The sequence below is a fragment of the Anopheles gambiae genome, chromosome X, assembly GCF_943734735.2.
Source record: "Anopheles gambiae chromosome X, idAnoGambNW_F1_1, whole genome shotgun sequence".
Lineage (NCBI taxonomy): Eukaryota > Metazoa > Arthropoda > Insecta > Diptera > Culicidae > Anopheles > Anopheles gambiae.
The window spans coordinates 18,616,211-18,638,945 of record NC_064600.1 but is presented as its reverse complement, the minus strand read 5'-3'; the positions used below and the strand labels follow the sequence as shown (position 1 = coordinate 18,638,945).

Genomic DNA, 22,735 nt, shown 5'->3' with positions numbered 1-22,735 from the left:
TAGTCACGAAAACAGGAAAGGTTGACGGTAAGCAAGCTAAAAAGTATTACCTCGCAAACCCATCAACATGGACTATCTCGAATCTTTGTATACGCCAATGGTAAATGCTTCAGCGGGGGTTACGAATTTCCAGATCGAAGAAACAGCAACCCTAAGTAGCTCGGAAACCATGCCGAACACTACACCGTGATCAATAAGTTCGGATACATATGTTTGCGTTTGTTTTACACCATGCTACTATTATATATTGTGAAACTTTTGAATGGCAGCTTTTGCATGCATCCATACACTAACGGGTATGATAGGTGAAAATTCCTAGATTAGTTGTTTTTAAACTCTAAAACGCAATGAAACAATTGAGAGAAATTGTCGCGAAACGCTTTTAGAACGGTGAGTGCCCATGGCGCTGTATTCAGAAACCTCAAAACTCGTAATATTAAGCGCAACATCGTTTATAAAACGATCAATAGGTATCATCAGACGTCATCTTCAGCAGACAGAGAAAGATCTGTGTCGTTCAAGATCGGTACGGACGTAGATACAGGGTTTTTTCAGGAGTTCTCATAGCTGTGGGACATTTTATTGACTCTTTCTTAAGTGAAATGAATTTAATGTAACGGGAATTGGACTGTACACCATCCTTGTTGGACAAATCCAACAGGAATTTCCAAGAAGCCTGTCCAAAAAGGGTGTCATAGACTCCAATTACCTTCATATGAAGTTCACTTCCCATAAGAAAGTGTCGATGAAGTGTCCCACAACTATGAGAACCCCTGGAAAACTCTGTAATTATTAAGATTGTGAAGGAACGAATTCGACTGAACGTTAAACAGTCATGGCGAAAAATAGCGTCAGACCTGAAAAATTTCTACTGATCGGCTCGTACTACATACATTGCACCAAAAACTCTTGGCCTTAAGGCCTTCGAAAAACGTAAAGTTCATTGAGTTTCCGGATCATTCATGCAAAAAAGGGTTGGAAAGAAGCAAAATGATCCTGTCACGGCACGCAGAGTATGAATTACATTACGCAGCAACTAAGGAAAACATTCCTGTGACCCAAATTAATGTTCCTCGTTTCTCATAATACAGTTTTAGCTATGTTTTCGAAACCTCCAAAAACAACTTTGAGGTGCTATTTGTAGCGCCGGGTAAATTCCTATTGATTTTCAACGAAATAAGAGGTAAAGATTAATGCCATGCTTTATAGAACTGAAGTTTTGGAGAAAATTGTTCGCCCAGAACTATCGGAAGTTCTATCAAACAGATAATTATGTATTTCAACAGGAAGAGATGCACCCGCACATACTGCCAACAATGTTCACACATGGTGCAAAGAGAATTTAACCAATTTCGGACGAAAACAGATTCGCCTCCTAGCTCTCCTGATTTGAATCTGTTAAAGCTTTGAAAACTATTAAAACAGAAAAAATAGAATATACCCATGGAATTAGTGCGTGCTGCCTGTAAAAGTTTCGAAAATCGTTTACGGTAGCTGGTAAAAGTAAAGGGGGGGATTGATTAAAAAAAAAACATGCTGTAAATAATCTACAGGAATAGAACTTCCAAAAACATACATCAATCAATCCAATGTACTGCGATTTTGTTACTTTTCCGATATTTGAATTTGTATCCGAACTAATTGATCACGGTGTATTGGCCAACTTTTAAAGTGACCCGTGTGTTGGTGTGTGATAGGAAAATGTAATGTCATCTGCACGTTATAACGTAAGCTAAATTACACTCGCTCGTGTTCACTTGTAGCGATTATTATTAGTATTATTTATTGATAACTAAAAGAAACGAGGAGGAGGGGATTTCATTGGGGATAGTTCACAACAAAAATGCTGGCTCTGTTTTGGTATGTAATGCCGGTGTGTGTGTGTGTATGTGTGTGTGTGTGTGTGTGTGTGTGTGTGTGTGTGTACACTTACGTAGAAATTAATGAATCAAAATATAGATGGGCACGAGCTTTAAGGGGGGGATCGTAACGATTTGGGTTTAAAATAAAACTAACATCGAAAAGATCGTGAACAGCAGCATGGCCGGGTACGCTAGCAGGTACCGCTGGTGCGGATCGCCCGTCATCAGGCAGAACATTCGACTCGAGTAGAGCGTCGCTAGCAGGATGGACAACCCGGCCAGCAGCATGCCGTAGAAGTTGTTCAGCGACGTAAACATCCCGATTATAGCGAGAAACACCACCGGCAGCATGCTGTAGCCGAGCACGCTCGCCACCCCGGACACGGTCACGTGCGATTCAACCGCGTGACACATCAGCCAGATGAGGCAGTACATCGCGAGCACGGATATGGTGGACAGCCCGTAGATGTAGCCGAACTGTGCTTTGCTGTCCGAGATCGAGAGGCACGCAGCCAGCGTCAGACAGAACGCGATCGGTCCGGCCAGGTCCGTCTCCTTGAACAGGTACACCGGGCTATCCACGAGCAGGCCGGCGCCCTGGAACGGGTTCAGCACCGCGGCCGCCTTCTCCATGATGCGCCGTGGATAGATTTCCAGCTCATCCAGCAGCGGCGGCTCGTCGAACTCGGTCGCCTCGAGGCCCATCCCCGGGCCGGCCGGTCCGCCAACCCCGACGCCATCGTCCCCGTACGCCGGTGTGAAGATGGCCGGGCCCTGGCCGTAGTGGGGTTGCTGCTGCATCATCCCGTACGGGTCCGAGCGGGACATGCCGTCCGGCGCGGCCGGTTGATTGCTGTACGCCCCGTCCACCGGCTGGGACGGATCGTTCCAGTACACGGTGTCGTTCGGGTTGAACGTTTGAAAGTCGAGCACCTGCGCTTTGTCGCTGAAGCCGTCGTACATGTCCTGCGGCTGGCTGCCCGGATTTCCCCAGAACTGTTGCTTGTCGGCGCTGCTCGACATCCTTTGGCCGTTTGGGCTGTGTGATGCTGGAAGCAAGTGTGCAAGTGGATCCCCCGCCGTGGGAGGAGGTGGCATTACTCAGTCAATCGGACAAAGACGCACACGCACGCACGCACAAGCGCGCATGCAAATGTAGACACAGGTTGCAAAAGAAAAACAAACACGGCCAGGTACCTACCTTGGTGGTTCAAGCAAAAATCACGTTTTAACTATTAAACAACAGCTCCACTTCGTACAGTCGTTCTCCCGCCCGCGCCTGTTGCGATCTCGATCGGGTAGTTCTGTTGTTTTTTTGCTTACACTGTTGGCCACTGCCACACAACACAACACGCCACAGCTGTCAGATGGTTTGACAGTTTTGTCGAAGTACGGCCCCCGTTCACGGAACAGACATCCGTCATGCCGTGTAACCGTTGTCGTGTGTGTTTCAGTCGACTGTTTTGCGGCATCTTATGGCAAGGTTAGGATAGTTTTACATCTCGCTAAATAAATTTTTCGTCAATAGCGGGGGATTGGAATTCACAACAGTTTGCCCTTCGTCAAAAAAACACCACGTGATCTTCGATGAGTTGACCGTTGAAAGTTAATTTCAAATGGGAAAGAGTAGCCAAAAGGAAGGAAATGGAGAACATGTTCGATTAGATTTGGAATTATTAAGCTTCAACTCTACGGCCGGATTCATACCCGCGGGTACGATTTTCATTTTTAAACAGATACAGTAGAACGTCGATTATCCGGGGACGGATTAACCGGCGGGCGGCTTAACCGTGCGCATATATCTGACAGCTGTTCTTACGTACGGCGAAAGTTTGCAGCGATAATCAATTGGGTAACCAGTTTCTTGTGCAGCTCTGTAGTGTCTAGGGGTATTTTCGAAATTCATTTTTGTTCATGAAGAGTTGGTAAACCTACAGTTATTGATTAAAATAATATTCTACTAACGATTAATCGATTGATTCTAGGTGAATTAATAATAAAACTAGTGAATTTCATATGTTTTATATGCGTTTGACATTTCTTGAACCATTATCCGTGCAAACCCAAATAACCAAATCGTCCTTAACCCACTGTAAAACCACTTCAAACCCACGTGGATTTGTGGTGGTCGATTCAGTCGTTAACCCACCAAATTTTAGAACAATCGGAGCTGCCAGTTCCGATCCGATGTATTTATCCTGCCCACCCTTAACCCACCTTTTCCAAAAATGCTTTGAGGAAAAGTTTGGTCAAGGGTTGGCTAAGGTCAATATGCTGAACAGGATTTTAGCTCTTCGATTGATTACATTCATTCACTTACATCACTGCACTTCAACTTCAGCAATATTATTAGTCTATAAACTATGCACTGACCAGCGAAATGGAGAGATCATTCGCAAGTAAACAAACACACATATACACATATTACACATGAATATTTTACAACAAACCAACTTAAACACACACGTTTAATTGCTTCCTTTGCACAATTAAATAACATTTTATTACAGGTGAAACATGTTGAGCAAATAAATTGCCCGTGCATAAAAAACTAACTTCAACAACATTGAAGTGGCTGCTTCTGTGGCCGTGTGGCTTAACCCACCAAACTGATAGTTTTTTAGCTTTGTTTGATGGAACTGGATTTTTAGTACAAGAAATTGGTGGCGTTTTCGGTATCTTGGTTATATGGGTTGGTCTCAAGATAAAGGCACTAGTCTTATTTAGGCAGCGGTCAGAACTTCGCCGCATGCGATTTTGCCGCAAGCTTTTGTATGGGATTTGACGTTAATGACAGCACTTGCGAATCAGCCGCATGCGGCGATGCGGCAAAATCAAAATCATTTGATTTTGCCGCATCGCCGCATGCGATTTTATTTCAGATGTCAAATGCTTAAAATCATATCAATGAATGATTATCTTTATAAAGAAACAACAAAATATCATTATAATACCTTGAAAAGCTAGAAAATTGAGAAAACTCTTTTCTTGCCGCATGCGGCAAAATCGCATGCGGCGAAGTTCTAACCATTACCTTACTCTGTTAAGGAAATGGACATTTTAAAGTTTCATTTACATTTTTTAAAAAATATTTTGAAACATACGACAACCATTTTTTTTCAATGCTGCACCATATTAATTGCATTCGTAATTATGTACTTCACGGATGATTCTGATTATTTTTATTAAATATGAATAGAAAAGCAGAAATTTTTCATAAAAATATGTTTTTCAATGAGTACAAATCAATATAAAATAATAAACATATGAATAATCACTATAAAAATTCTACTAAATTCCCCAGGCTTTTTCCTACGCCAATTTCTACGCAAATTCCTACGCTAATTCCTACGTTGAATTCCTACTCTCTTTCCTACGCTAATTCCTATGCTGCACATTTTCTACCGGGTATGGTTTGTCGACTGGAACTGGAATTATATCGGAAACATACCCAAACCAGGTCCAATTATCGTTCCGAATCCTAATTCGGAACAATTCTAGAAAATAAATGAATTTGGGAGCTATTTATGGTTCAGTAAGCGTTCATGATCGGTTCCAGGACCGGTATGAGTATCAGTTTCAGAACCGGTATGGTTTCATGAGCAGTTCCAGAACCGGTATGGATTTATGATCGGTTCCATGGCCGGTAGACGTTTATGATACATTCTAGGACCAGTTCGGGTTCATGATAGCTTCCAGGACTGGTATGTGGACTGGATTCATGACAGTTTCTAGAGGCAGTATGGGTTCATTATCAGTCCCAGTACCGTTATGAGTTTATGATAGGTTCCAGGGCAAGATCATGATCGATCGGTTCTAGGACCGACATGATCAGTATTGGTTCCTGGATCGGTTTGGGATCACTATGGGTATCTGGACTTGCATAGGTTCATCGCTAGTCCTGAAGGTATTAGGTCATGTGCAGTTCTTGAACCAGAAAAGGTGTCAGGCTACTTGCATGGGTTTGGTCTTAGGTTTCTTAAGGGGTGGTTATAAATATCTCATTTTAATTGGGTTTGCTAGACCGTTGTTTTCGGAATACTCTTTACGGTAAAGGGGATTTTTGAAATTTATTTGCGTAGCCCTGTAATCCGGCCATTTTAACTAGTTAATTAAAAATCACGTGTAAAATGAATGAAAAAAGGAATGAACATTAATGGAAAGCATTCAAATATTTTCAATATATTTTACAAAAAAAACAGCTTAAAAACTCCATTTAAAAGGCAAGTTGTCAAACTTAAAATATATTTAAAAATAGTAAACGAGATTTAAAAAATCCCATTTCTTCACTAAAGTAAATAAGACTAATGTCCGTACATTTGTACCAAATTTTAAATTTTGAGATTTCCAATGCAACAAAAGTTATTGAAGTTTTGGTTATAGAAAGAATAATTTCCCATACAAAATGTATATGATACTCGGGTATGCCGGTCGCAGAGATGAAGGTGTAAATTTAATCATTAAGACAACAGGTAATATACATTTTGATGGATAAATGCGATGGCCCAACAGTGACGCTCTCGTGAATATATTAATGTAATGTAATGTAATGTTGAATATTCAAATCAGACGCCCTGCAGCTTAACTGCACCTTACGCATACTGCGAAAACAATTACACAGGCAAACCAGCTCACTAACACAAGGCTAATCGGTGTCGTTAAAAATACATTCCCACTACACCGTGCACCGCGCGTTACTTTCACTACCGTTCTGGAAGCAAGTTTCAGCTCCGAACCGGTTCTGCCTACATCACTTGCCGTCCCGTCCTATATTGCATACTTTCAGTTCGCTTCCGCCCGAGCGCACATTTTCGCACCGAAAGTCGAACAGTTTGGTCGAGTGTTTGCATTATATCCCGGTAGCAAGACAACATAGTGGTCCAAATGAAGCTGTACGCTGTTTCCGATGGCCCACCGTCCCTGGCCGTCCGTATGGCCCTGGAAGCGCTCAACATACCGTACGAGCACGTCAGTGTCGATTACGGCAAGGCGGAACATCTTACCGCGGAGTACGAGAAGGTACGGCGAGATGAAAAATGGCTTCCGACGATCCCAACAAACGATTCAAACGTTATTTCTTCTCTTCTCCTACCCACCCACCCCAATCCCCATCGTTGTTCTAGATGAATCCGCAAAAGGAAATTCCCGTGCTGGACGATGACGGGTTCTTCCTGAGCGAAAGTAATGCCATCCTGCAGTACCTGTGCGAAAAGTACGCACCGACCAGCGACCTCTACCCGAACGACCCGAAGGACCGTGCGCTCGTGAACCATCGTCTGTGCTTTAACCTGGCCTTTCTCTATCCGCAAATATCCGCCTACGTAATGGCGCCGATCTTCTTCGACTACGAGCGCACCGCGATCGGGCTGAAGAAGCTGCACCTTGCCCTGGCTGCCTTCGAAACGTATCTGCAACGCACCGGGACCAGGTACGCGGCGGGCAGCGGGCTGACGATTGCCGACTTTCCGCTCGTCAGCTCCGTGATGTGCCTGGAGGCGATCGGGTTCGGGCTGGGCGAACGGTACCCGAAGGTGCAGGCGTGGTACGACGGGTTCAAACAGGCCCACCCGTCGCTGTGGGCGATTGCGGCCAAGGGCATGGAGGAGATTGCCGAGTTCGAGAAGAACCCCCCGGACCTGACCGGCATGGTGCACCCGATCCATCCGATCCGGAAGCCGGCAGCGAAATAACAACAACAAAAAGAAGAAGCTTTCTCTCATCATGCTTGATAAGAACTGTGTGGGGTGAATATGCATTTTTTATCAATAATTGTTTTCCAATAAACAACCATCACACACACACACGCGCGCGCACGAACACACTTCATTCCTGGTGCTGTTTGCCGGTTAATCGCGGCCCGTTCGGGGTGGTGGTGGGACCTTCCTTCGTGATACGGGCGGGTGGCGGTGGTAGCTCGTACTCCTCGTTCAGCTTCTTCGCGAGGAAGTAAATTTCGGCCAGCGCGATGATGAGCGCAATGATGATGCCCAGCAGCAGGCGGAAGCCAAAATCTAGCTGCCCGATGAGCAGCTCGATCCCGATGAAGCCAAACGCGAACCCGGCCGCAACGGAAAATAGAAATTGGGCGACCGCTATCAGGTGCCGGTTGATTTGTTTCACTAGAAAGAACGAGAAAAAAAAACATACATAAAAAATACTAGCTACGTTCAACCTTAGGCTGACCGGCGGCACTCACTCTGATAGCTTATCGTTTCCTCCGGCATGTGCTTGCGGATGCTGTCCACGTTCTTCGTCATCCGGTGATACTCCCGGTCCTCCTGCTCCTTGCGCAGCCGCTGGCAGCGTGCCTCCAGCTCGGGGTTGCGCTTGCAGATCGGATTTTCGGGCAGCTTGAGCTGGCACCCGGCCAGCAGGGCGTGCAGGTACGGTACGGTCGGGTCGGTTTGGCGCAGATCGCTCAGCGCTCCGTACAACCACTTCAGATCGGCTAGGTTCAGCGTGATGTCGCCCCTGTTCGGCTGCACCGTTTCGTCGTCTTCCGCTGCCAGCAGCCCGGCCGTACCGAACTCGGGGCCCTGTTCCTTTAGTGACGCCGCCACCATGTGACCGATGATGGTTCGCTCCTGCTCGGTAAAATCAATACTCGACTCCGTTTGCGCCTCATTGCCCGGGGAGCTGCTGCCCGGTTTGTTGACTGTTTTTGTTGCCCGCTTGCCGGGATTGAATGTGCTGTGGATGTCCCGCACGGCGGCGGGGGTTGATGGCGATGCCACCGACAGTTTGGTGCCGATGAACTTGCGCAATTCCTTCGTCGGTACGATCCGGACCGTGGGATCCACAATCGGCAGCCGGTTCAGTGTGTCACTCATGTTTGTTCCTTTTTTTCTGTGTTATTGCTCTAAAGGTAAGTATTTATTATAGCGGGGTTGCTTTCGGGGGTTTGCCAGTGCAATACTCGACACACCTTACAGTAACTGTGCTCACTAATATCAGGGCTCATGTGACCACTCGCGGGGCGTTCGTACGGCGGATGTTTCATCAGCCAAAACAAAAATTACCCAATAAAACATGAGTCACATAACCCATGCGCTGACTGGGTAAAGAAGGAGCAACCACGTGTGATACAGAAATACGCTTTAAAATAATTATACTACTGTTTGGTTACTCATTTTCTAGCTCTGATTTCTATTTGGTGTGCACGAAGTAATGTTCTAATTATTTGTATGGCAAACAGAGGAGAGGGAGATAAAAAAAACACACAACCAAGGACCGTAAAGATATCAGGTCAAGTTATAAGCCCGTTTTGACAGCTAGGTAGAAGAAGAATTGACCAAGGTGTTATAAATGACAAGGTGAAGTTGTTCAGAGCAAAATGACATTTCTCGACTTGACATTTCTCTTCCGGGGGCTCCGGTATAAAAATCGGGGAGGGCTGGTGCGGGGTAATGAAATTTGTATGCAGAGAGTGACAGATGTCCCCCACAATGTCGCCCAGCAAAAGCGATAAAAATCAACCTTCTAAATACATTATCCTTGGAATTGACGAAGAAAATTGACAGTTAGTTTTCCGCTTTTGACGAACGCTTCAAGTTCTCGAAGGAAAATTTCCATTTTAAATCACGGACTGTGTTCTAATAAACTAAAATATTCACCCAAATTGATCTCCACCAAATATTGACCATGCAAAACGTAAACAATCCATCAATACATATACAAGCGGAAAACCATCTGTCAAAATCGGAGCCCAGGGGGAGGGATCGCCAAAAGCGCTATAACTACACCCAACGACCGTAAAGATATCAGGTCAAGTTATAAGCCCGTTTTGACAGCTAGGTGGAAGAAGAATTGACGAAGAAAACTGACAGTTAGTTTTCCGCTTTTGGCGAACGCTTCAAGTTCTCGAAGGAAAATTTCCATTTTAAATCACGGACTGTGTTCTAATAAACTAAAATATTCACCCAAATTGATCTCCACCAAATACCCAAGCGCCACAGATTAACCCAAATAGCCAGAATTGCTTAAGCAGCTCATTTTGGCACGCTAAAGATCGCTGCTCTAATTCGCCTTTTGCAGTAGATAAACAGCATCAAAGTTCTATGTGGGTCTTTCAAACAGCGCCTAAGCAGCTTCCTTATGCCACGATGCCAGGGATTATTTTTCTTTGTGTTTTATTTTCAAGCAAGCGTCATCGATGAAATAAACAACAAGATTTGTTTCGTTTAAACACATATGTATATTTTTAAATTCTTTGTATTGATGAATTACACAAAATTTTACACAATTTACTGATAATTCACAATCACTTCACTCAATATTCATTCTTCAATTAACGAATCTAACTTGTGCAGCAGCAATGAGATTATTGCCGGCGTCAGTCTTTGACACTTTGACAAGAGCCACCTTGTACCGATATCATGCATTAAAAAGCTATAAAGTTCCACCAAGTTCAGTACCCTTTCTTAATAAGCCTTCAAGTTCCATCATGAACCCTACGCATAGTGCTAATCAGCCGCAAAGTTCCAAAGAGTACCATGTGCCTGTTAAAAAGCTCCATAGTTCCGTAAAGTACCGTCTATCTCTTAATCAGCCACAAAGTACGACATAGGAACGATTTTTCGTTAAACAGCCCTAAATCAGCTATAAAGTACGAGCTGGCTATTTGGGAAGCCTTAACGACTGGAAAATTGAATATCCATAGAAAAAAAAAAAAAAAAAATGAAAGCTCCACAGCTTCATTGGTTTGATCTATAGATGACGTATTACCCCAAATAGCCAGCTCGTACTTTATAGCTGATTTAGGGCTGTTTTACGAAAAATCGTTCCTATGTCGTACTTTGTGGCTGATTAAGAAATAGACGGTACTTTACGGAACTATGGAGCTTTTTAACTGACATATGGTACTCTTTGGAACTTTGCGGCTGATTAGCACTATGCGTAGGGTTCATGATGGAACTTGAAGGCTTGTTAAGAAAGGGTACTGAACTTGGTGGAACTTTATAGCTTTTTAATGCATGACATCGGTACAAGGTGGCTCTTGTCAAAGTGTCAAAGACGGACGCCAGCAATAATCTCATTACTGCTGCACAAGTAAGATTCGTTAATTGAAGAATGAATATTGAGTGAAGTGATTGTGAATTATCAGTAAATTGTGTAAAAATTTGTGTAATTTATCAATACAAAAGATTTAAAAATATACATATGTGTTTAAACCAAACAAATTTTGTTGTTTATTTCATCGATGACGCTTGCTTGAAAATAAAACACAAAGAAAAATAATCCCTGGCATCGTGGCATAAGGAAGCTGCTTAGGCGCTGTTTGAAAGACCCACATAGAACTTTGATGCTGTTTATCTACTGCAAAAGGCGAATTAGAGCAGCGATCTTTAGCGTGCCAAAATGAGCTGCTTAAGCAATTCTGGCTATTTGGGACAACTCATCATTATATTGCCATCCTTTTCTTACAATGTGTTTCGACAAGTTTCATCTTATCATGACCTATCCCAAATAGCCAGCTCGTACTTTATAGCTGATTTAGAGCTGTTTAACGAAAAATCGTTCCGATGTCGTACTTTGTGGCTGATTAAGAGATAGACGGTACTTTGCGGAACTATGGAGCTTTTTAACAGGCACATGGTACTCTTTGGAACTTTGCGGCTGATTAGCACTATGCGTAGGGTTCATGATGGAACTTGAAAGCTTGTTAAGAAACGGTACTGAACTTGGTGGAACTTTATAGCTTTTTAATGCATGACATCGGTTCAAGGTGGCTCTTGTCAAAGTGTCAAAGACGGACGGCGCAATAATCTCATTGCTGCTGCACAAGTTAGATTCGTTACTTGAAGAATGAATATTGAGTGAAGCGATTGTGAATTATCAGTAAATTGTGTAAAAATTTGTGTAATTTATCAATACAAAAGATTTAAAAATATACATATGTGTTTAAACCAAACAAATTTTGTTGTTTATTTCATCGATGACGCTTGCTTGAAAATAAAACACAAAGAAAAATAATCCCTGGCATCGTGGCATAAGGAAGCTGCTTAGGCGCTGTTTGAAAGACCCACATAGAACTTTGATGCTGTTTATCTACTGCAAAAGGCGAATTAGAGCAGCGATCTTTAGCGTGCCAAAATGAGCTGCTTAAGCAATTCTGGCTATTTGGGATATAGCCTTCTAACCCAAGTGCCACAAATCCACTAAACGACCACTAAACGGCTTCTAAACGACTCAAGTTCTCTACCTTAACGGAATATAGAAAGACTTCGTTTAGCAGACGGCAAACGACTCATGCATTCTAAAAATAGCAAAAAATCTGATGGCGCTCTCTGTTGGTGGGATAGCCCAACCAGTTGAGCTTCATCGCTTGGAGGAGAGCTTTCTCATTTCCTCTGTACTGTTGTATGGTTTCGCATTGAAGTTATGTATCGCTAGAACTAGAACGGCGATACGATTGTTTAAATACTAAACTCCAATGGAAACCACCAGCACTGAGGCAAGTGAGATTTGAGTAATGGTCGTTGGTGTCGGTACCCACGTATCTGACCACACGACCATTCCTATAGATTTTTGCTCAGAAAGTTAGAAGGCTATATCCCAAATAGCCAGCTCGTACTTAATAGCTGATTTAGGGCTGTTTAACGAAAAATCGTTCCAATGTCGTACTTTGTGGCTGATTAAGAGATAGACGGCACTTTGCGGAACTATGGAGCTTTTTAACAGGCACATGGTACTCTTTGGAACTTTGCGGCTGATTAACACTATGTGTAGGGTTCATGATGGAACTTTAAGGCTTGTTAAAAACGTGTACCGAACTTGGTGGAACTTCATAGCTTTTTAATGCATGACATCGGTACAAGGTGGGTCTTGTCAAAGTGTCAAAGACAGACTCCGCCAATCATCTCATTGCTGCCGTACAAGTTAGATTAGTTCTTTGAAGAAGGGATTTTGAAGGAAGTGATTGTGATTGTACAGTAAATTGTGATACGTTTCGTGTAATTTATGAATATTAAGGGTTTAAAAATATACACATGTACACAAACAAAACAAATCCTGTTGTTTATTTCATCGATGACGCTTGCTTGAAAATAAAACACAAAGAAAAATAATCCCCGGCACCGTAGCTTAAGGAAGCTGCTTAGGCGCTATTTAGAAGGACCGCCTGGAACTTTGATGCTGTTTATCTACTGCAAAAGGCGAATTAGATCAGCGATCTTTAGCGTGCCAAAATGAGCTGCTTAAGCAATTCTGGCTATTTGGGATAGGTCATGATAAGATGAAACTTGTCGAAACACATTGCAAGAAAAGGATAGCAATATAATGATGAGTTGTAATACGCCATCTATTGATCAAACCAATGAAGCTGTGGAGCTTTCATTTTTTTTCTATGGATATTCAATTTTCCAGTCGTTTAAGCTTAATCTGTTGCGCTTGGGAACTTTCTGAGCAAAAATCTATATGAATGGTCGTGTGGTCAGATACGTCAGATACTTCCCAAATAGCCAGAATTGCTTAAGCAGCTCATTTTGGTACGCTAAAGATCGCTGCTCTAATTCGCCTTTTGCAGTAGATAAACAGCATCAAAGTTCTATGTGGGTCTTTCAAACAGCGCCTAAGCAGCTTCCTTACGCCACGATGCCAGGGATTATTTTTCTTTGTGTTTTATTTTCAAGCAAGCGTTATCGATGAAATAAACAACAAGATTTGTTTCGTTTAAACACATATGTATTTTTTATAATCTTTTGTATTGATGAATTACATAAAATTTTACACAATTTACTGATAATTCACAATCACTTCCCTCAATATTCATTCTTCAATTAACGAATCTAACTTGTGCAGCAGCAATGAGATTATTGCCGGCGTCCGTCTTTGACACTTTGACTAGAGCCACCTTGTACCGATGTCATGCATTAAAAAGCTATAAAGTTCCACCAAGTTCAGAACCGTTTCTTAACAAGCCTTCAAGTTCCATCGTGAACCCTACACATAGTGCTAATCAGCCGCAAAGTTCCAAAGAGTACCATGTGCCTGTTAAAAAGCTCCATAGTTCCGCAAAGTACTGTCTATCTCTTAATCAGCCACAAAGTACGACATCGGAACGATTTTTCGTTAAACAGCCCTAAATCAGCTATAAAGTACGAGCTGGCTATTTGGGTTAACAAGCCTTCAAGTTCCATCATGAACCCTACGCATAGTGCTAATCAGCCGCAAAGTTCCAAAGAGTACCATGTGCCTGTTAAAAAGCTCCATAGTTCCGCAAAGTACCGTCTATCTCTTAATCAGCCACAAAGTACGACATCGGAACGATTTTTCGTTAAACAGCCCTAAATCAGCTATAAAGTACGAGCTGGCTATTTCCCAAATAGCCAGAATTGCTTAAGCAGCTCATTTTGGCACGCTAAAGATCGCTGTTCTAATTCGCCTTTTGCAGTAGATAAACAGCATCAAAGTTCTATGTGGGTCTTTCAAACAGCGCCTAAGCAGCTTCCTTATGCCACGATGCCAGGGATTATTTTTCTTTGTGTTTTATTTTCAAGCAAGCGTCATCGATGAAATAAACAACAAAATTTGTTTGGTTTAAACACATATGTATATTTTTAAATCTTTTGTATTGATAAATTACACAAATTTTTACACAATTTACTGATAATTCACAATCGCTTCACTCAATATTCATTCTTCAAGTAACGAATCTAACTTGTGCAGCAGCAATGAGATTATTGCCGGCGTCCGTCTTTGACACTTTGACAAGAGCCACCTTGAACCGATGTCATGCATTAAAAAGCTATAAAGTTCCACCAAGTTCAGTACCCTTTCTTAACAAGCCTTCAAGTTCCATCATGAACCCTACGCATAGTGCTAATCAGCCGCAAAGTTCCAAAGAGTACCGGGTGCTAGTTAAAAAGCTTTATGGTTCCACCAAGTACTGTTTCATCTCTTAATCAGCCACAAAGTACGACATCGGAACGATTTTTCGTTAAACAGCCCTAAATCAGCTATAAAGTACGAGCTGGCTATTTGGGTTGGGATATAGCCTTCTAACTTTCCGAGCAAAAATCTATAGGAATGGTCGTGTGGTCAGATACGTGGGTATCAACACCAACGACCATTACTCAAATCTCACTTGCTTCAGTGCTGGTGGTTTCCGTTGGAGTTTAGTATTTAAACAATCGTATCGCCGTTCTAGTTCTAGCGATGCATAACTTCAATGCGAAACCATACAACAGTACAGAGGAAATGAGAAAGCTCTCCTCCAAGCGATGAAGCTCAACTGGTTGGGGTATCCCACCAACAGAGAGCGCCACCAGCTTTTTCGCTATTTTTAGAATGCATGAGTCGTTTGCCGTCTGCTAAACGAAGTCTTTCTATATTCCGTTATGTAGAGAACTTGAGTCGTTTAGAAGCCGTTTGGTCGTTTAGTGGATTTGTGGCACTTGGGAAGACTATCAGAGCACATTGTCAAAACAAAAAATGCTATAATTCAAAGCACATTTCAAAAATTCTTGGTGGAAGAACATGAAGTAAATGAAGTTGAAATATATACTTTGACTTATTATTCGTGTTATTCCAGTATCTGGGCGTGATCGAGCCCCGATGAGCCCGGATAAACGGCGCTCCACTGTATTAATCAATTAACTATTAACTAAGTTTTCTGTGGTATTTTGAATACTTTCCGATTTGGGCTCCGCTAAAGCTGGAAATACACAACAGTTGTACAACAATTGGGCTTTCAAATCTTCTGCGCTTTCAATCACGCCTGCTGTTTCGCAGAGATACCAAACATCGGTATTGCGGCAGCTCGAACCGATTGTTTTTACTTTTTCCAGTGGATTCCCTACCAACATTAAACGGCTTTGAAGGCATTCAGAAGGCATTTAAGGCGTTAGTCGCCTTAGAAGGCGAATAAAGATTTCAACCGAAACTTTCACGGCTGTAACGGGTTCTCTTCGAAATCTTTCAACTTTTTGATTCAACGAGAACAGATAGCTTGCCACCATCTTAGCTTGTTTATATACTGGTTTTGCACCCTCACTGATGTAACTGCCAAATAGAGCAGTGACAACGCTTTTGGTTCCGAATCGAGAAAGCGTGTGATCAAATCCTGATTTTTATGATCTTTTTTGTGTTTATTTATTTTTAGATTAATATTTTCTTGCTATGATTAATACAAACAAAATTTATGTGAAGCTAAATTAAAACAATACCTTTTGAAAACACATAATAATTACACTATGTTCACCCTTCATTATTAGGATGGGAGAAATATGTATCTCATTTCTCCTTTTCTAATAAAAGTTATCAAAATGAGTTTGATATATTAACACCTTTCAACGGATTGGTCTTTAACAACCGAATAATGCCTACCATATTTAATAAAGTGAAATATCTCAGAGCTTAACGCAAGAGAACATAACACGTAAATCATGGTATCGATACTCACGTTCATATCTGGGAACACTACAACAGTGCAGTGCTGAAGACGCTTGTAAGGTTTTCTTTTGACAGTTGCAATTTCAAATTTCAAATTGAAAGCGAAATTTTTCATTGACATATTTCAAAGGCATTTAATTACTGCTAAATGCACTGCTGATCGCCTTCAATTCGCCGGCGATTACAAGGCGATTAGAAGGCATTTAACGGAAATTTGCGCGTAGGGCAGACCTCGGATGAGTCCATACACGAACCGCGATTATCTCGCCTATCTGTCAGATTTTATAACAAAATTGATAGTAGAAGTCATACGCGGTTTGCACGGTACCACGAAAATCTCGGTTCATCTATTTGCAGCTTAATGATTTAGGCCCGTGTCTGTGCTCCGTCGCATGCGATTTTATGGCACGTGCTGTCAAACGCTTTTTCGTATCATATTGCGATTATTTGGATGATTTAAATAATATAACGATGATGAAAAATTAATTTGAGATTGTTCCTACAAAACACCACACATTTAGTTTGACAGATAAAATCGGATGCGGCGTCCGACGAAATTAAAATTTTTTGATTCCGTCGTACGACGAAATCGCACGTCCGACGTTATCGGTCAAATCCCATATAAAATTTTGACAGGCCTTCCGATAAAATCGCATCCGATGGAGCACAGACACAGACTATTGCATCGCATTTTTTCAACACTTCAATCGATAAGCGAATGATAAAAAAATAAACTCTGAGCTGTTAATTGGATAATTTTTGACGCTAAACAATGTCAAAGCGAAATGTTGCCAGCAACATTCATAGACCACCTCAGCGATATGTTTCCGAGCAACAATGTTGCGCGTAACAACATTAGTCGAGAACCGTGTAACTCGGGAACAGACTGTAACAAAAAAAAAAAAACACACACACACAACGAAATGAAATCCCTGATCACAAGACTATTGCATCGATCGACTCCGAGCGACTCCGGACGACTCCGACTCCGGGCGGAACTATTGTTTCCTATTTTAGCAGAGTCGGAATCGGAATAACAATAGTCGGAGTCGGATCGGATTCGTGGGTACGCTCCAGAGAGCACATTACTAAACTGAACCTGCGTGTATACATGGAGAGTGATCTCCGCAACGCAACGATATGTGAAATTCGGCACTCCAATACTCAGCTGTTCTATACCGCACAGTGTCTTTCAACTGTTTACCATCGTGTTACTTTAATACTTTAAGCGCCGTGTCATATAAATTCGCATGACGGTTTTGCTCACCGTTCAGCTTTGCATCTGACGCTCAGTGACTCTCTTGAGAACGAATGAGGTAGGAAAGAGAGAACGAGAACGACATGTGCTACGCCGCTAATCGCAATGAAACAAAAGAGTGATAACAATCGCACGAGAAACTGTCGCTTTCATCGCTCTCTTGCCATGCGCTACGTGCTCACTCAAAAACTGTGACGTCAGGCTGGCGGTCAAAGTGTTAAGGATTGTCGAAGTTACTCAAGCAGACCATGGTTCAAGAATTTATGCCAGGAAGAAACCACACATCGAAACCACCATATGATGGAGTCTTTGAAGTTCAGGATTTCGGTGCTCATATCCGTGAAAAGAAAAATAGCTGGGAAAGCCGCTTTGGTGGTCCATTTAATATATTCCTCGGCTTCTTTCAAGGCCGGACAGAATCTATTCCCAGCCGGGCCATTCCCGCCTTGATGGCAATCACATTTGACAATCCATCTTCGTGGAAATTTTTCGGAATCCTATATAGCATTGATTCTCCAAACTGTGGTCCGTGGTGTTAACGCTAAAGAATTTATTTTTGAAAAAGAAAAGTTTATTACTATACATATCGTGTATTATTTTCCCCACAATCAAGATTAAGTTTTCAACAGGCATGTTTAGAATAAGATTTAAACATATTTTTAATCAAAAAAATATAAATAAGTTTAAAAAATGTATGCCCTCGATGGATGTGGGCCGCGCCAAATGCATTTTCAAAGCCAAGTGGTCCGCCAAGTGGACGATCCTAAAAAGGCTGGAGAGCACTGCTGTATAGGCCTTCATTAAGAAGAAGGAAATTAGTAAGAAGAATAATAATAATAATAAGAAAAAAATATATCCCCTTAAAGATATGATATTCTGCTTCTGTTTTATGCCAAATCCCTATTCGATTGGATGTCTCCTCCCCGAGTCAAATACACCTATCATCTATTTATTGAGTCGTTTGTTAGTGGCTGTCACGTTTTATCAAACGCTCAACCAAAACACGACCACAAACTGTCCGTGCGGTGTGTGAGAAAGCTGACGGCTGTGATTGCGATTGATACAAAACCGATGACTCACAGTGAGTGTGACAATTCGTGAAAAACGAGCTTCGCAAAACTCTACCGTTGGTATCTCGCCCTTTGCCCGTCAAACATACCTTTCCTCCTTCCTCTTCATCCCACCCATATCTCGGAGCCTAATATAATGAGGTAATAATGTGGCGGGCTAATCAGCCGATTTGTTTAAATTCCACCAACCAAATCGTATGCACCAGCCAATTTCTCCATCGGTATCTCGGTCGGTGTGGCAACTGGAACGGGCTGTGCTATCTTTATATCTTGCGCTATCTTTGTGTAGTTTTATCGACATTCCGTGTCAGCGGAGTGGTACAAATCCGAAGGTCCCTGGGCCCGCCGGAACTAACCCCTTGCAAGACCCCGGGTGAGATTACGCAAGCTAACAACAACTGTGGCCCGATTGGAAGGAACCTGCGTCGCTAGGCCAGTGTACCAACCAACTATGTACTAAAGGCTTTGCTTCTGCCTGCTCGGAACACCTTTCCCCCATCCCTCAATAAGGCGGGAAACTTCTAAATCATGCTTCGGGATCGAAATATAGATAAATTTAACCGCACGTTATCTTATCGTAAAGCCGTCCGGCCGGGTAAAGCGGGCGGGTTTGTGTTTCCAATTTTTTTTTGCGGCATCTTTACCCTACATCGCCGGCGCATCGGTTTTATCCGAAATTTACGCCTTTCTTACCACCTTCCCACCTTCCGTCATCCCCTGGTATCTCTCTAACCGAAAATTGGGTAAGAAAAATGGCGCGTTCCGGCACGGACCTGGCGCAGTGTAATATCGACCGCTGAAACGTGATGGCGCTCGTGGCACGCGTGATGGAACCGATCGTCGAAACCCGCGCCCTGATTGGGTCGGCAGTGGAGCAACGGTGGAACGCACTGCTGGACGTCATCGGTACATTTCGCATTTCGCAAGTCACCGAGAGCGCACTAATCGAGCCCAGCGTGCGGTGTTGTTTTGTGCTTTTGCTTTTTATTGCTCAGGTGACGATCCCGATTTTCTCTACACGTGGGGACTGACCGTGTATGTGCACTCGTTTTTCTGGATCGTCGGCGGGCTGTTTGTGCTGATGGATCTGACCAACCGGCCAGTGTTCCTTCGCCGCTACAAGACGCAACCGGGCAAGAATGAGCCGATCGCCTGGCCGGATTTGCTGCGTGTCATGCGGACCATCCTCTTCAATCAAACGGTCGTCGGTATACCGCTGACGCTTGTCGGCTACCACGCAACAATCAAGGGCAGCGTGCCGGACGTCCGCACCCTGCCGCCGGTGGACGTGATTGTGCGCGATCTGCTGGTGTGTGTGTTTTTTGCCGAGGTCGGGTTCTACTATGTGCATCGCTTCCTGCACATTAAGCCACTGTACCGGCTGGTGCACAAGAAGCACCACGAATGGACGGCCCCATTCGCCTGGACCGCAATGTACTGCCATCCGATCGAGCACATCATCAGCAACATGGTGCCGCCAATGATCGGCATACAGCTGATGAAGGCGCACGTCTTCACTACCGCGATTTGGTTCCCGCTCGTCATCTTCAACACGATACGCGACCATTGCGGCTACCATTTGCCATTCTTTCCCAGCTCCGAGTACCATGACTACCATCATGCGAAGTAAGTGCTGCGGTCGTGCTGCTAGAAACCAAAAGTTTGTTGACATGTTTTCTCTTCGTTCTTCTTCATCTTTTTTGCTGCCCTACAGATTCACGGAGTGCTTCGGGACGTTCGGGTACCTCGACTGGCTGCACGGAACAGATACCAAGTTTCGGAAGTCGAAGCAACACCAGCGCCACCGGACACTGTGGGGCATCAAGTCGGCACGGGAGCTGTTCCCGGACAGTTGAGTCTTCCCGCCTTCCGGCAAGAACCACAACCACATACACAGCACCGACTGCCCTCTACTCTACACCCAAGTGCCTAGCAATGATAAGTATCGAATAAATACGTTTGTAAGCTGACATATCCTGCTGTGAATAGTAACGATTCAATTTCGCTAGAATTACGGAAACGCAATGGCGAAATAGGAATTTCGCCACAATTCGGTCGGTGTACCAGCCATGCGCCGGGAGGCTCTTATCAATCGCGCATGTTAATTTAAATCAAACCGTTAATCCAACATGGGCTTGCGCTCCTTTTGCGTGCGGAGGCATCGTTGTGCAATAGAGTTTTGCTGCTATCGTTGCGATAGTACCAGATTATTGTGGATTAGAAAACGGAGGGCTTTTATTACATTCTCTGCCAATATTCCGACCGCTTCCAATGGACCATGGACGATTAGTGTCAGAGAGAGAGGTCGTGGAGAATTCTGGTACATTCTTTTTCGGTGATCATCGCGAATCGATTCAACAAGTCATACCACTTTGCGTGATGTAATTCCTGCGGTGATGAGCTCCAGGACTATGCTAATGAAAAGTGCCAAGCTCTTCCTTGCTACATGGCAACTGCACAGAGGTAACGAACAGAGCAGATCCAAATCTCTAAAATTGGTTAATGTGAGGAGATGCAAAACAAAATCAAAAATAGTGGCCAAAAAGTAGAATCTGTGGAGGTGATTTGATCCTGTGAAGGGCATATTGTTGATTCGCACTACTGACGACAGTACCACAAGACTGGCTCGACAATTTGACAGGGTTTTCCAAGCAACCGCATGATTTCTTTAGCATGATTTTCAACACGTATCGAGCTGGATTGAGTGACGTGTTGAAAATCATGTGTGAAACTGAAATTTCATTGTGAAGCAAATACATCATCTTGGAGGCGGTGAACAATTACAGCGTTTTCCAAATCACTTTCGAGTGTAAATATTGTTACTCACCGCGTGCAGCATGTTAATCCACATAAATCTAACATTTCATTTCCATCATAATAATTTTTAATTTCTTCAGCATGATTTTCAACACGACACAAGCTGGGCTGAGTTTGACAGTTCTTTGTTATGTGTTGAAACTGAAATTTCATTTTGAAGCAACCAATTTCAATTTTCAGCAATTTCATCAGCAGCAATTTCATTTTACACCATTTGACAGCTGTTGAAAAACATCTTGGATGCGGTGAATAATTATGTGCACTTTCAAAATTGACTTGGAAAACCCTGTATGTGCACTTTCAAAATGACAAAGTGACTTGGAACCCTTGGTGAATTACAACCACTTCCAAAATGTTTTCAACAGTTTCTGATGCAGAGTGTCTAATGGTGTATTGCATCACCCATCATAATACAATTTTATTTCTTAAACATGATTTTCAACACATAACAAAGAACTGTCAAACTCAATCCAGCATAAGACGTGTTGAAAATCGCGTGGAAGAACTGAATAATTATTGTGGTGCAATTACAACTGTTGTAAAACATTCCGCAAGCAAAGAAAAATATTGTAAACATTGGAAATTGACTCGGAAAACCCTGTATTCATACAACGATAAACTTTGTAACGTTTCCAAGTGAGTTTGCATTTGAGAAAACAGTCAGGATACAGAATGAATATTATTACAATACTATTCAAGCTGCAACAGCAGCAAAAACCAAAGACACAAGTTATAATCCATGCAAAGCAAACAAAGATCCGTTGACAATTCCTTCATTATCCCCATCCGGCTTGCCAGCAGAGTTGGTCCCACTCCCTTGCGCGTAGGGTGAAACCACACGCGTTGCCACCTTCTGCCTGTGGCTAGCGCGCGTCCAATCGTTTCGACAAACCCCCTTTCGCGTAACCATCAGCGCTGGGGTGACCGTGGACAATTCGCCGATTTAATACGACTTGTGCCGTACCCCGTTGGACGAACGCCGAATGTAGCACACCGTACTAGTGATGGGTAAATTCAACAAAAATCCGGAATCGCTTCCGAATGACTCTGCCAAAATTGGAAGCGGTTCCGGAAGATAGGTGCAAAACTCCGACCTCGGAGCCGTCCGGAGCCGTTCGGAGCCGTCCGGAGCCGCTAGTCGGCAGCCGGAGCCGGTCGGAGCCGTCGGAGCCGTCCGGAGCCGTCGGAGCCGTCCGGAGCCGTCGGAGCCGTCCGGAGCCGTCGGAGCCGTCGGAGCCGTCGGAGCCGTTAGTCGGCAGCTGGAGCCGATCGGCTCCTAATTTGATTTATTTTTTTCCTATATATATATGGAGCAACCAATTATTTTTGGCTTTATT

General features: G+C 43.2%; 4 protein-coding genes across 4 annotated transcripts in view; 2 read left to right on the top strand and 2 right to left on the bottom strand.

Annotated features, from left to right (window-relative positions):
- Nucleotides 1-20,551, top strand: part of LOC1270437 (fatty acid hydroxylase domain-containing protein 2) — a 428,943-nt gene extending 408,392 nt beyond the window's left edge. Inside the window, exons 2-4 of the mRNA XM_309133.6 lie at nucleotides 19,132-19,487; nucleotides 19,577-20,207; nucleotides 20,296-20,551. Coding sequence (XP_309133.5) covers nucleotides 19,388-19,487; nucleotides 19,577-20,207; nucleotides 20,296-20,437 — 873 coding nt within the window. The 5' untranslated portion in view covers nucleotides 19,132-19,387 and the 3' untranslated portion in view covers nucleotides 20,438-20,551. The remainder of the gene's footprint in view (nucleotides 1-19,131; nucleotides 19,488-19,576; nucleotides 20,208-20,295) is intronic.
- Nucleotides 1,753-3,248, bottom strand: LOC4576178 (protein YIPF5 homolog). The gene is made up of 2 exons (XM_061646450.1): nucleotides 3,064-3,248; nucleotides 1,753-2,911 (listed from the first exon to the last, which is right to left on the bottom strand). The coding sequence occupies exon 2, from the start codon at nucleotides 2,883-2,885 to the stop codon at nucleotides 2,001-2,003; it is 885 nt and encodes a 294-aa protein (XP_061502434.1). The 5' UTR covers nucleotides 2,886-2,911; nucleotides 3,064-3,248; the 3' UTR covers nucleotides 1,753-2,000.
- LOC1270441 (glutathione S-transferase 1-1) lies at nucleotides 5,798-7,663 on the top strand. The gene is made up of 2 exons (XM_309135.5): nucleotides 5,798-6,881; nucleotides 6,986-7,663. Exons 1-2 carry the CDS (start codon nucleotides 6,747-6,749, stop codon nucleotides 7,550-7,552), a joined length of 702 nt encoding a protein of 233 aa, XP_309135.1. The 5' UTR covers nucleotides 5,798-6,746; the 3' UTR covers nucleotides 7,553-7,663.
- On the bottom strand, nucleotides 7,603-9,526 carry LOC11176045 (uncharacterized). The gene is made up of 3 exons (XM_003437103.2): nucleotides 8,788-9,526; nucleotides 8,059-8,721; nucleotides 7,603-7,981 (listed from the first exon to the last, which is right to left on the bottom strand). Exons 2-3 carry the CDS (start codon nucleotides 8,690-8,692, stop codon nucleotides 7,686-7,688), a joined length of 930 nt encoding a protein of 309 aa, XP_003437151.2. The 5' UTR covers nucleotides 8,693-8,721; nucleotides 8,788-9,526; the 3' UTR covers nucleotides 7,603-7,685.
- Nucleotides 20,552-22,735: the final 2,184 nt, after the last annotated feature.